This window comes from Phascolarctos cinereus, unplaced genomic scaffold (assembly GCF_003287225.1).
Source record: "Phascolarctos cinereus isolate Bilbo 61053 unplaced genomic scaffold, phaCin_HiC Scaffold_726;HRSCAF=1367, whole genome shotgun sequence".
In the NCBI taxonomy this organism is placed as follows: Eukaryota; Metazoa; Chordata; class Mammalia; order Diprotodontia; family Phascolarctidae; genus Phascolarctos; species Phascolarctos cinereus.
Genome location: NW_027556098.1, coordinates 118,988,912 through 119,000,307, shown reverse-complemented (window position 1 = coordinate 119,000,307; position 11,396 = coordinate 118,988,912). Strand labels below are relative to the sequence as shown.

At 40.3% G+C, this 11,396-nt stretch overlaps 1 protein-coding gene across 3 annotated transcripts in view; it reads right to left on the bottom strand.

Moving 5' to 3' along the window:
• Positions 1-7,712: 7,712 nt before the first annotated feature.
• The window catches only part of LOC110208147 (glycerol-3-phosphate dehydrogenase [NAD(+)], cytoplasmic-like), a 60,493-nt gene continuing 56,809 nt past the window's right edge, over positions 7,713-11,396 (bottom strand). For all 3 annotated transcript variants that reach the window (XM_020986014.2, XM_020986012.2, XM_020986013.2), the window contains one exon: positions 7,713-7,869. In XM_020986014.2, the coding sequence (XP_020841673.1) occupies positions 7,758-7,869 (112 nt within the window). In that variant the 3' untranslated portion in view covers positions 7,713-7,757. The remainder of the gene's footprint in view (positions 7,870-11,396) is intronic.

Here is an 11,396-nt window from a genome sequence, read left to right as displayed (position 1 = left end):
TTGAATGTTGTAGAGCCCTAAGGAGCAATGCTACAAATTCAGATTTTGTGTAGTTGATTTTGAAGCCAGGAATTTGCTGGCAGGTGAATAAAATGCTGCATTTATGTTTAGTAGGTTTGACAACTAAATTGTAATATTGTTGGCAGATAGATTAATATAATCTCACAAGAACTCTTAAAACAAAAAGGGAAGTAACCAGTTAGCCAGTCAGCCCACAAGCATTCATTAAACAGTTGCTATGTGCCAGGTACTGTGCTAAGCAAAGGAAGGGGAATAAACATGGTTTGTACCCTCAAGAAGCTCATTCAATCATGTCTTATCCCTCTCGACTGCAAAATCCAAAAATCGATGTTGGCTTACTTCTGTGTATGGGTTGGATTCTTTATACAAAGTGTGAATTACCTGGAATATGTTTTCTCCCAATTCCATTTTTACCTAAGTTTCAAAAGAAATTCCCCCATAAAGCCATGAAAAGTTAAATATGTTTGATAACAAAGGATAAATTTAAAAAGTTATATTATCAGCCTGATGTCTTCTCATGATGTACCCATGAAATATATTCTCTAATTATGTTTAATCTCTTTCACCAGGAGCACAGTGCTTGGCATGGTGGGTGCTTAATAAATGCTTGTTGGTTGAGTCCTTGGTACAAAAGTAAACAATTGCCTGTATTATTATGCAGCGATAAAGGATCCTCTGGTACATACCATGGTTGATATTAAAAATTTTCCTGTTTAATAAAATACCATTGGATAATTCCAAAGCTGCTTATTAAGGATTTCTTGAAAAAAAATTTTTTTATTTTAAAACGTGGCAATAAATTCCATCCAATCCTGGTTTTTGTATTTCTTAAGATTTTTTAAATGCCTTTTCAGTCCCTTTCTGGGATTAGGACACAAAGAAACTTGTCTGCAGAGGTCAAGTAAATGTCTAGTTTCACTTACACAGAAAGTTAACTTCATATGATTGTACGAAGTGTAAATTAGAGGATAAAGTCACAGAGTATTTTGAAAATGTTTTAATATCTTTTTTGTCAGGTATAACATTTTTGGCATTTGGCTTACACAGAACACAATGTTTTTGACACAGTATTTGGGTTCCATTTTGCAAGAACATATCTAGCAAATGATTTGTTCTTTCATCTCCAACCACATACTATTGTGAAAACTATTGTAAATTCAGTTCAATTCAATGTAACAAGCATTTTTCTGATGCTTTAGAGACATTTTAAAACTGAACTTAAATGCTAAATAAAATTAGTATTTCTGTGTACAAAGAAGTGCAGATGAGGATTATACATGAAAATACAAAATCCCTGTTTTATATCTTTTGCTTTTTCCTTTTATAGAAATAATAAATTCAACTCGTTACTTTCAAAGCTGTCCTGCTTGTCTTCTTTCTTTCTGAACTTCCTTCTCTTCACTTCTGTAAGTTTAAAGAAATGCTTCAATGACTTTTTTCTTTTCCTTTTTTTTTTAACAATACTATTGCTAACCTCTTTTATCTCCTCTTCTCCCCAGTTTGGAAAACAAAAAAAGGGAAAAATAAAAACATTTCAATATGTTATATTAAGTCAACCTCCTCTGGAACTTATCAATGTTCTTCCTAAAATGAGCTGACCAGAATGAAACACAGATGCCAGAAATAGTCTGACCAGGACAGAGGGCTTTTGTAGATGTTTTTCTGGTGGAGGGTTTTTTTTTTGGTAGGCACTGGGGTGAAGTGACTTGCCCAGGGTCACACAGCTAGTAAATGTCAAGTGTCTGAGACCAGATTTGAACTCAGGTCCTCCCAACTCCAGGTCCGGTGCTCTATCCACTGCACCACCTAGCTGCCCTTAGATGTTCTATCTTTCCAACTATATCATAAATCCCTATCACACCTCCAGGATCAGATGCAAAATCCTCTGGTTTTTAAAGTTGTTCATAACTTACTCCTCCCTCTCTTACCTTTTCAGTCTTAGGGAAGTAAGACTTCACTACAATACTCTTCAATCCATTATTGACAAAGAAGAAAGTATCAAATACAGGTAAATTATCATAGTCCAGTCTTATGGCATGCCACCAGTGTCCCTCTCTGTACACCTAGAATCAATCACTTTTCCACAATGAGAGTCATCATCATATTAGCCTGTATAGTCAACACTGTGCTCTGCACTGACTTCATTCCTCTTTACTGCAGGAGTCTGTGATACAGTCTTGGTTCAGTGTCTTCTCCCTGATAGCCAAGGATTTTCACAGGGTTCTACATATCACTGGCTGGACCTGGAAATTTCCTTTTGGTTGTGGCCAATGATCAAAGCTCTGTTAGTAGAGTACGTGGCTCAAGCGGGAAGGTATGTGGAAAAGCTCCCACCTTGTGGCTATCACCCTGCCTGAACCAACCCTCTAGGTTTGGGTATATAGAGTGACTGACCCAGAAGAGTGGTCAACTTAACTCAGAGCAATTGACAGATCCCCTCTCCAGGTGAGAGGCTTCGGCCCTGAGCTGCAAGGAAGAATTCAATGACAATTCCAAAGGACTAATGATGAAAAATGCTATCCACTTCCCGAGAACTGATGAACTCTGAGGACAGATTGAAGTATAATACTTTTCACTTTTTAGATTTTTTTTTCCTTTTTTTGTAACGTGGTTACTATGGAAATATGTTTTGCATGGTTTCACATGTATAATTGATATCATATTGCTTACCTTCTCAGTGGGTAGGGGAGGGACTGTGGGAGGGAGATGATTCCAAACTTAAAATTTTTAAAAATGAATGTTTAAAATAAATAAATTTATTAAAGAAAAAAACCCTGCTTCCATTTGTGTGGGATGCCACTCAAATTAAAAATGAAACAAAACACAGAGGTGTCCAAGGAGAAACAGAAAGTTAATTTATTATAGCTATAATAATTATTATTATTTCAAATCTAGAGATTTGGGTGTCCTCACCCCAATGGCTCTGATGAGAAGAGACAAGACACAAAAGCAGAAGTCAGTTTATATGTCCCTAAAGGTTGAATTCTCCCTTCCTCCCCCGACTGTCCATTAATTCAGCTCATAATCTCGCATGCGGGACTCTAACATAAGACAAAGGACATAGCATACATCTCTAGATTTCTTAGTTTGTTGAGATAATGTCAAAGAAGCAAAGAAAAATGTGCAGTTTTACGCTAGACTTTGTACTGTGGAACCAGTTTACCAGAAAAGATAATTTACAATTGTTTTGGGAGGTCTTAGAGATTGAACAGACAATGAAGAGAACTGGAAGACATCTGAGTAAGGTCCAGTCAAAGGGAGATAAGGAAACTTTTAAGGGTTTTCTGGAGCCAGATTCTTTTTAGGGGCAAAGACGCATTTGAATAAGATTAAAAAGTAGGTTAAGGCTTAACCACTAAACAAATTTTAACTACTGATATATTGCAGTAAAATAAATAACTTACAGAAATCTATTCTTAACCCTGTCCTACCTTCTGAATTCATTACCTTAATTACACTGAGAAGTCTTCACTGGGACATCCCATTCACATTATTGGGTATGGTACCTACAGCCTCACTTTAGCCTCATGATCTTTCATTCTGTGTCATTTTCAGTCACATCCAACTCTTGGTGATCCCTTTTGAAATTTTTCTTGGCAAGGATACTGGAGTGGTTTGTCATTTCCTTCTCCAGCTCATTTTACAGATGAGGAAACTGAGGCAAACAAGATTAAGGAACTTGCCCAGGGTCACACAGCTAGTAAGTGTCTATGGTCAGATTTGAATTTAGGAGTCTTCCTGACTTCAGGCCTGGCACTACTGTCCACTGAGCCACCTCACTACCTGTGTGATCCTTCCTACTTCCCCATAATAAAATAGAAAATCTTTTTCTTTAAGGGGAATGCATATAAAGGGACCTTAATTGTCCAATTAGCAACCAGGTAGGAATGGTCAAATCACCTAAATCAGTGATTATTTCAGGACCACTGCCTCATCCTGCTTATTCTCAGTGAAGTTGTGTTTTTCATAGGTTTTTAAAATCTGTTCTCAGGGGCAGCTAGCTGGTGCAGTGGATAGAGCACCGGCCCTGGATTCAGGAGGACCTGTGTTCAAATCTGACCTCAGACACATAACACTTACTACCTATGTGACCCTGGGCAAGTCACTTAACCCCATTGCCTAAAATAACAACAACAACAACAAAAAAGTGTCAGACCGTAGAATCTTGGGGCAGCTAGGTGTTGCAGTGGATAGAGCACCAGCCCTGGATTCAGAAGGACCTGAGTTCAAATCCGGCCTCAGACACATAACACTTACTAGCTGTGTGACCCTGGGCAAGTCACTTAACCCCATTGCCTAGCCGAAAAAATTTAAAAAAATAAAATAAAATAAAATCTGTTCTCATCCACCCTGGAGCCTGAAATTTCGTGGTTATGGCCTTGTTGCTTTGGACAGTGCTTAGCCTTTTCAATTCTCTTTTAAAGTGCAAAATTACTCCCTCCTCACCCCATTCAGTGGCTATTTCTTTAGCTGCTTCGGTAATACAAGGTAATAAATATTCTGCTGTCATAGGAGATACCCATGGTTCCTATGCATTGAGCTAGTAGTGGGGGGAGAACATAATGTTCATCTGTGTCAGAGTTCACAATTACCCCAGGAGGTTGGGTCATCCTCACTACTAGTAACTCTAAAGAGAGCAAAGAAGGAGCTTGTAAGACTCTGAGGTGGTGGGTGGTTATAAGAACAGATGCCAGATTTTTTTTAATTCCCATTGTTGTGGTCTGAGAGGTTGTGACCCCCAAAGACTGAAGTACACGACTGGGTGTCTGGAATGAATTCACAGACTCAAGCATTCTTTAAGTCAAGTTGGCAAAAAGTTTACTGTTACGCTTTTCAGCAGGGAAGGATTCTTAAGGATCCTGCAACCTTAGAGTGGTACAGTTAAAGTTTATATAAGATAAAATACAATAAAACATGTGCCAAATATGCTAACTAGGTGATTCAGGGTGGGATCATGGAGTGATTAAGGAGTGGTCAGTTCTTAAAAGAACATGCACTTCTTGTACCCACTGCACAGGCGTTTCACCCAGAGTTCACTGGGAAAAGCCCACAAGGGGGGCCCTATGGAGGTGTGGTTTTAGGCCTGCTACTTCACTAAGTTAACTAGAGTTCAGGGGTAACTGAGAGTTGTCCAGTCTGCCATCAATCCATGTCTTGTTTGACAAGATAGATGTAGGGAGTATACATATGTCTTAAGTCTAGAATAGAGTTAATGAGGAGCCCAGGATGTAGATAATGAGGTAGGGCGGTAGTATAGATAGTCCAATGGATAAGAATGTCTTTATGACCCAGTGCAAAGCCAGTTCAAACTAATAATTCCTTCAGGTGCTGTTTGGAACTGCCCCAGGGAGAGAGATAAGGGTGTTTCTGGGGCCCACTCATTAGTAATTGCTAGGCACAGTGTCCTTGGGCTGGGGAGAAACTGTCAGGGACAGTGTTTCTGAGGCTAGGGAGAAATTGGGGTCCAAGCACAAGCACCCAAACACAAGCACCCAAGCACCCCATCACATTGATTACCTTTGCACATTCTGATTTGTGGTTTTTAGTTTTCTTTTCAATATGATTTTAAAACAGCATTAAATGCTCTGATAGTTAATATAGTTGTCACACCCTATTACAATAACTAGCTCATTTTAAGCATGAAGGCATTAAAATAGCCTCTGCAGTCTACAAGGTCCATGTGGTTTCTCCTCTTGGGACTTCCGTCAGTCTGGGTTCTCCATTCTGAGATGTATGTAAGGCCAATCACTCTCCTTGCCAACTTCCATATCTACCACAGCTCAGTCCTCCTTTTGGCTCCACATTTGCTCCAAACTCTGGAATCCGGAAGCTCTTTGGAATGGGTCTAGGGGTATTGGGTGTTTATTTCTATTCTATGTTGTTTGTCCTCAGTTTCAGGTACCAGGGATTCTTACGGGATCTGGCATTTGAGCCGTGGTGACCTTGACACCAAGTCTGTAAGTGGGGTCGTGCAGACAGCCTGTCATGGAAGCCCTAAGAAGCCAGGGTGCCTAGGACCAGTCTAAGGTGGGTGGGTGGTGTGGAGTCGGACTTGGAGGTGGGATTGTGCTCCATAGCAATTTAGCTAAACTGTTAACCTAATCCTCTTCCCCTCCCCAGAGACTGGGGTGGTGCACAGGGGGAAAGGGATTATGCCTCTGCTGGGTTGGGGGCAATAAGTTTGTATATTTGTGATTATACCTTTGGAAGTAAATATTTCTATTTCAAAATGAGTCTGTTAGTGGCTAATGAAATTGGCCTGCAAGGGAGTCTACATCCCCAACAATGGGAAGAACATCATCAGTGGAGATTGGAGTCATTTGCAGAGAGCCTAGACACCCCAAAATCTGCTTAAGTATAGCAGAGAATCCTGGGGGAAGAATAGAAATGTAACATACCTGGCCTCCCAGCGGGGAGGGCCAGGTCGTCAGCCTTACACACACTTAGTGGCATCTTCATTCTGACCTTTCTACCCCCCCCCCTGCCACCCATCCACCCCCACCCAGGATCTTTCTTTACAACTGCAGCTGCAGCTACTGCTGTTCAAGTGGCAAGAGAGGGTTGGGTTTGTCAGGAAAGATATTTCCTAGGACAAACATCAAAATGGCCTTCTAAGAGCTAAAGCTCTTTTCTTTAAGGCTCTGCCCAAATGCCACCCTTTTACAGGAAGCTTTTCCCAATTCCAGAGCTGCTAGTGCCTTTCTAAAATTCTGTGCCTATTAATATCTATGTTTGGAGGTGGCTAGGTGACATCGAGTTCTAGACCGGGAGTCAGGAAGACCTGAGTTTCAAATCTCACCTCCAATACTTACCAGCTTGTATGATTCTGGGCAAGTCAACTGCCTTATTTTCCTCATCTATAAACATCTGTAAGTGGTGATGATAATAGCACCCAGTTCCCAGGGTTGTTGTGAGGATAAAATGAGATATTATTTGTAAAGTGAGCCCTATATATTAATGCTAGTTATTATTATTATTGGGCAACCAGGCAGCTCAGTGGTTAGAGCATGCTGGGTTTGGGGTCAGGGAGACTCCTTTTCCTGAGTTCAAATCTGGCCTCAGATACTTACTAGCTGTGTGACCCTGGGACAAGTCACTTGACCCTGTTTGCCTCAGTTTCCTTACCTGTAAAATAAGCTAGAGAAGGAAATGGCAAACCACTCTAGTATCTTTGCCAAGAAAACCCAAATGGGGTCACAAAGAGTTGGATATGACCAAAAATTATTATAATATAGGCAATATATTATATTATTATATTATAATTGTATAATAAGATATTGTATATGATATATGCTAATATATTATTTTAAATTATGATCAAAAACGACACAACAAATTATTGTATTGTTGTTTCTCCTTTTAGAATGTAAGTTCCTTGAGGACAGGGGACTGTTTTTTGCTTTTTCTTACTGTACCTAGCCCAGTGTCTGACATAAAGTAAGCACTTAATAAATGCTACCTGAATTGATTGGCTAGTTAAAGGAAAGCCTCCTCTTTTTCAGAAGGTTATATTCTTAGATACTTTCTCCAGATACTTTCTCCTGACTGAAGAAAAAGGTATTTTTCTAGAGTTATTTTAAAAGTCAGATATTCCAAATCTGGCCTCAGACACTTGACATTTACTAACTGTGTGACCCTGGGCAAGTCACTCAACCCCGATTGCCTCGTAAAAAAATAAATTGGATATCATCAGGCCTTATCTCCCTTTATTAATGATCAGAATGGATGGAATTATCCTAGTCTTTTGTAAGATCTTCATGTCCTGGATGAGTCTGCAGGCAACAGATGAAATCATTAACTGATTTTCCCTCACAGCATATTTGATAGATGCAGACAAATAATGGAAACCTAGAAGAGAGAGATCACAGCTGAAGAAGAATAACATAACCAGGAAGGCAGGAAACCTGCCAGTCATGCTTATCCCCTCTAAAATTAAGAAATTAGGGCAGCTAGGCGGTAAAGTTCGTAGAGCACCAGCCCTGGAGTCAGGAGAACCCGAGTTCAAATCCAACCTCAGACCAGACTCTTGACACGTACTAGCTGTGTGACCCTGGGCAAGTCACTTAACTCTGATTACCTCAAAAAAATAAAAATAAGTGAAAGTAAAAAATTGTTTGTCCAAGTAGCAGCCTGTAGGTCACAAGCACTAAAGAACCATGAAATGTTTCTTTCTGCGTTCCCATGCTCTGATTTGAAGGTGGGTTCACATGGAGTCAGACATCACTTAAAGAAATCTACTGAGACTATTCACTGGAAGGTCAAATACTGAAGCCAAAGTTTAAATCCTTTGGCCACCTAATAAGAAGGCAGGAATCAGGGGCAGCTAGGTGGTGCATTGGATAGAGCACTGGCCCTGAAGTCAGGAGGACCTGAGTTCAAATCCAGCCTCAGACCAAACACTTGACATTTATTAGCTGTGTGACTCTGGGCAAGTCACTTAACCCCAATTGCCTAAAAATAAAAAAAAAAATTAAAAAATTAGAAAAGAAGACAGACTCATCAGAAAAGACCTTGATGTTGGGAAAGATTGAAGGCAAAAGGAGAAGGGGACAGAAGAGGATGAGATGGATAGAGATAGTGTCGCAGAAACAATAAACCATGAGCTTAGACAGATTTTGGAAGATAGTGGGGGATGGAAGGGCCTGGTGTGCTGTGGTCCATGGGGCCACAGAGAGTCGGGCCCGACTGAAGAACGACAATTGATTACACTGGTATAAGTGTTATAAATGCTAGCTATTTTTAAAAAATTTCAGTTTATACTATGTGTTCATTCTGTATATTGTTCTCTTGATTCTGCTTGTATCACCTTTGAATTGGCTGATATAAGTCTTCCTATATTACAGATTTTTTTCATAGTTATCATTTATTATTGTAAAACACGATTCCATTATATTCACATACCACAATTTTTTACAAACATTTCCTAGTTAATGGACACCAACACTTTGTTTCCAGATCCCCCACACACACACACACACTGCGTTTATGAAAATTTGGTACTTATGGAACTCTTCTATCTTTAACCTCCTTAGAGTACATGCCTAGCGCTGGAATCTCTGGGTCAAGGTATATACAGACGTTTTAGTTCCCTATCTATTGTTCTCCACAGTGGTGGTACAACAACACTATTAGTGTGCCTGTTGTCTTTAAGTCCTATCATATTACTATTTCCATCTTCAATCATGAGTCCTAGTTTGATAGATATGATGGGAAACCTAAGAGTTGTTTTCATTTGCATTCTCTTAACTTTAGGTCTACAGCAACCTTTCATATGATGGTTTTCAGTTCATGAGAGTTGTTTGTTCATGTCCAATGATGACTTTTCCAATTGATAGTTCCTCCCCCCCTTTTTTTTTCCAGGCAATTGGGGTCAAGTGACTTGCCCAGGGTCACACAACTAGTAAGTGTCAAGTGTTTGGTCTGAGACCGGATTTGAACTCAGGTCCTCCTGACTTCAGAGCTGGTGCTCTATCCACTGTGCCACCTAGCTGCCCCACTTCTTTTCTTAAATGCATTGATTTTGTTTATATAAAAACTTTCTGAGTAGTCAAAATTATTTGTTTTCTCTGTATGATCACTTTTATCCCTCATCTGGGCTGGTTTTTCTGTGGCTTTCTTGGAGTATTGAATAGTATTGAATGTCGTGTTGTACCAGGATCTCAGGGACTGCTCTGCCTGGAGACCTGTAAGCTTTCAGTGCTTCTACAGTGGCCTAATCCAGGAGCAAGCCTGAGCACTGCCCCCTTGATTTGAGCTCTGAGAGTCACTGACCTAGGTTTGGGTCTGAGCAGTGGTTGTAGAATTGTTCAGGGTGGGGTTCCTTTAGATTGCTGATGGACTCAGCCACTATCAGTCATCTGGAAAGCCCTTTGGTCTGGACTTCTTTTCCTAATTATTCCACTGAACACTTAAGACTGGATTAGAAACTCAAAATGACGCCCAGCTCAGCTCCTGGGGCGTGAGTCACCCAGCTGCTGCTTGATTCTGAACTTGCTCTGTCCTTGGTACAAAGCATAGGATCCACGACCACTCCTTAGTCTGAAAGGGACAGGTCTTCATCTCTGTCCTCCCTGGATCTTTGACCCAGAACTGGGTAGCAAGTGACAAAGCCACCAAGTTGCTACTGTTCCTGCTCCCTGAACAAATGCAGGCCTCTTTCTGCTGGGTTTGGGATCACTTCTAGCCCTGGCGCACAGCCTCTCACAGGGCTGGAACGCTCCAAGTGACCCTTCTTGGCTAGATCTAGGTCCTTGGTGTTAGCAGATCTCTGTCTGACTTCCTACACTGATCTGGGCTGTAAAAAATAACTCACTGTGATATTTTTTTCTTGAATTTCCAGATAAAGACTCAGTTTGGGGTGTCTTCTAGATCTGTTTGGTGGAGTTATGTCCAGGGTGGGACAGAGCTTCCTGTAATTCTTTCTGCTACTTTGACATCTTGGCTCCACCTATAGACTCCCAGTTATTTTATGTATTTTGTAGTTATTTTAAATGGAATTTACTTTCTTTTCTCATCTCTTGATTTTTGTCATTTCTACATAGAAATGCTGTCATTTTTTGTGGATTTATTTTGCAAACTGCTACTTGATGAAAGCTACTAATTGACCTGATTAGTTTCTTTGCTGATTCTGTAGTCTCCTAAGTAAATCATCACCTCATCTGCAAATAGAAGTAATTTTTGCTCCCTTTCTGCCTATGTTCATGCTTTTAATGTCTTTCTTTTATCTTATTCTACAGTTAGCAGGTCTAGAACTATGACAAATAGTAGTGGGAAAAGGATTTAGTCACAAGATGATGAAGTTTTAATGTGATAACAAAGTATTAAACTATCTGTAAAGTGTCAGGCAGGCCAGGTGATCCCTTTATGAAGTGCAAACTTCTTTCTCTGCCTGAATTAAAGGGAGCAGAAGCACTGGACAAACAAAAATTGGACATGTCTCTGACATTTTAAATTGCTAAGCCCTGGAGAGTTCACAAATACAGTGTCATGAGGACTTTGTGAAAGAGACCCCTGCAAGAGAGAAGAATGAGACTTCTCTTTTTCCCTCCTCTCATTAGCCCGAGTGTCTAGCAGTGACTTGTCTAGAGGGAGTCAAGCCACCTACTAATTTGAGACTTCATTGCTTTGAGATAGTTCAAGGTACAGCTGAAGAAATATGGAAACATTGCAGACAAATACAAATAAAGAAAGGCAGTCACTGGAGGAAGGAAGAAACTTCAAGGGACAGGAGCCCTGGCAGCAGGGGAGAGAACCAGCTGTGAATGCCCATGTAGCTATGGGCTGCATGCATAGAGAAAGGACTTCTAGGCTCTGCCATGAGGGAATTGGGAGTTGCTCTGGCATATGTATTCCCTATAAATGTGCTGCAATACCAC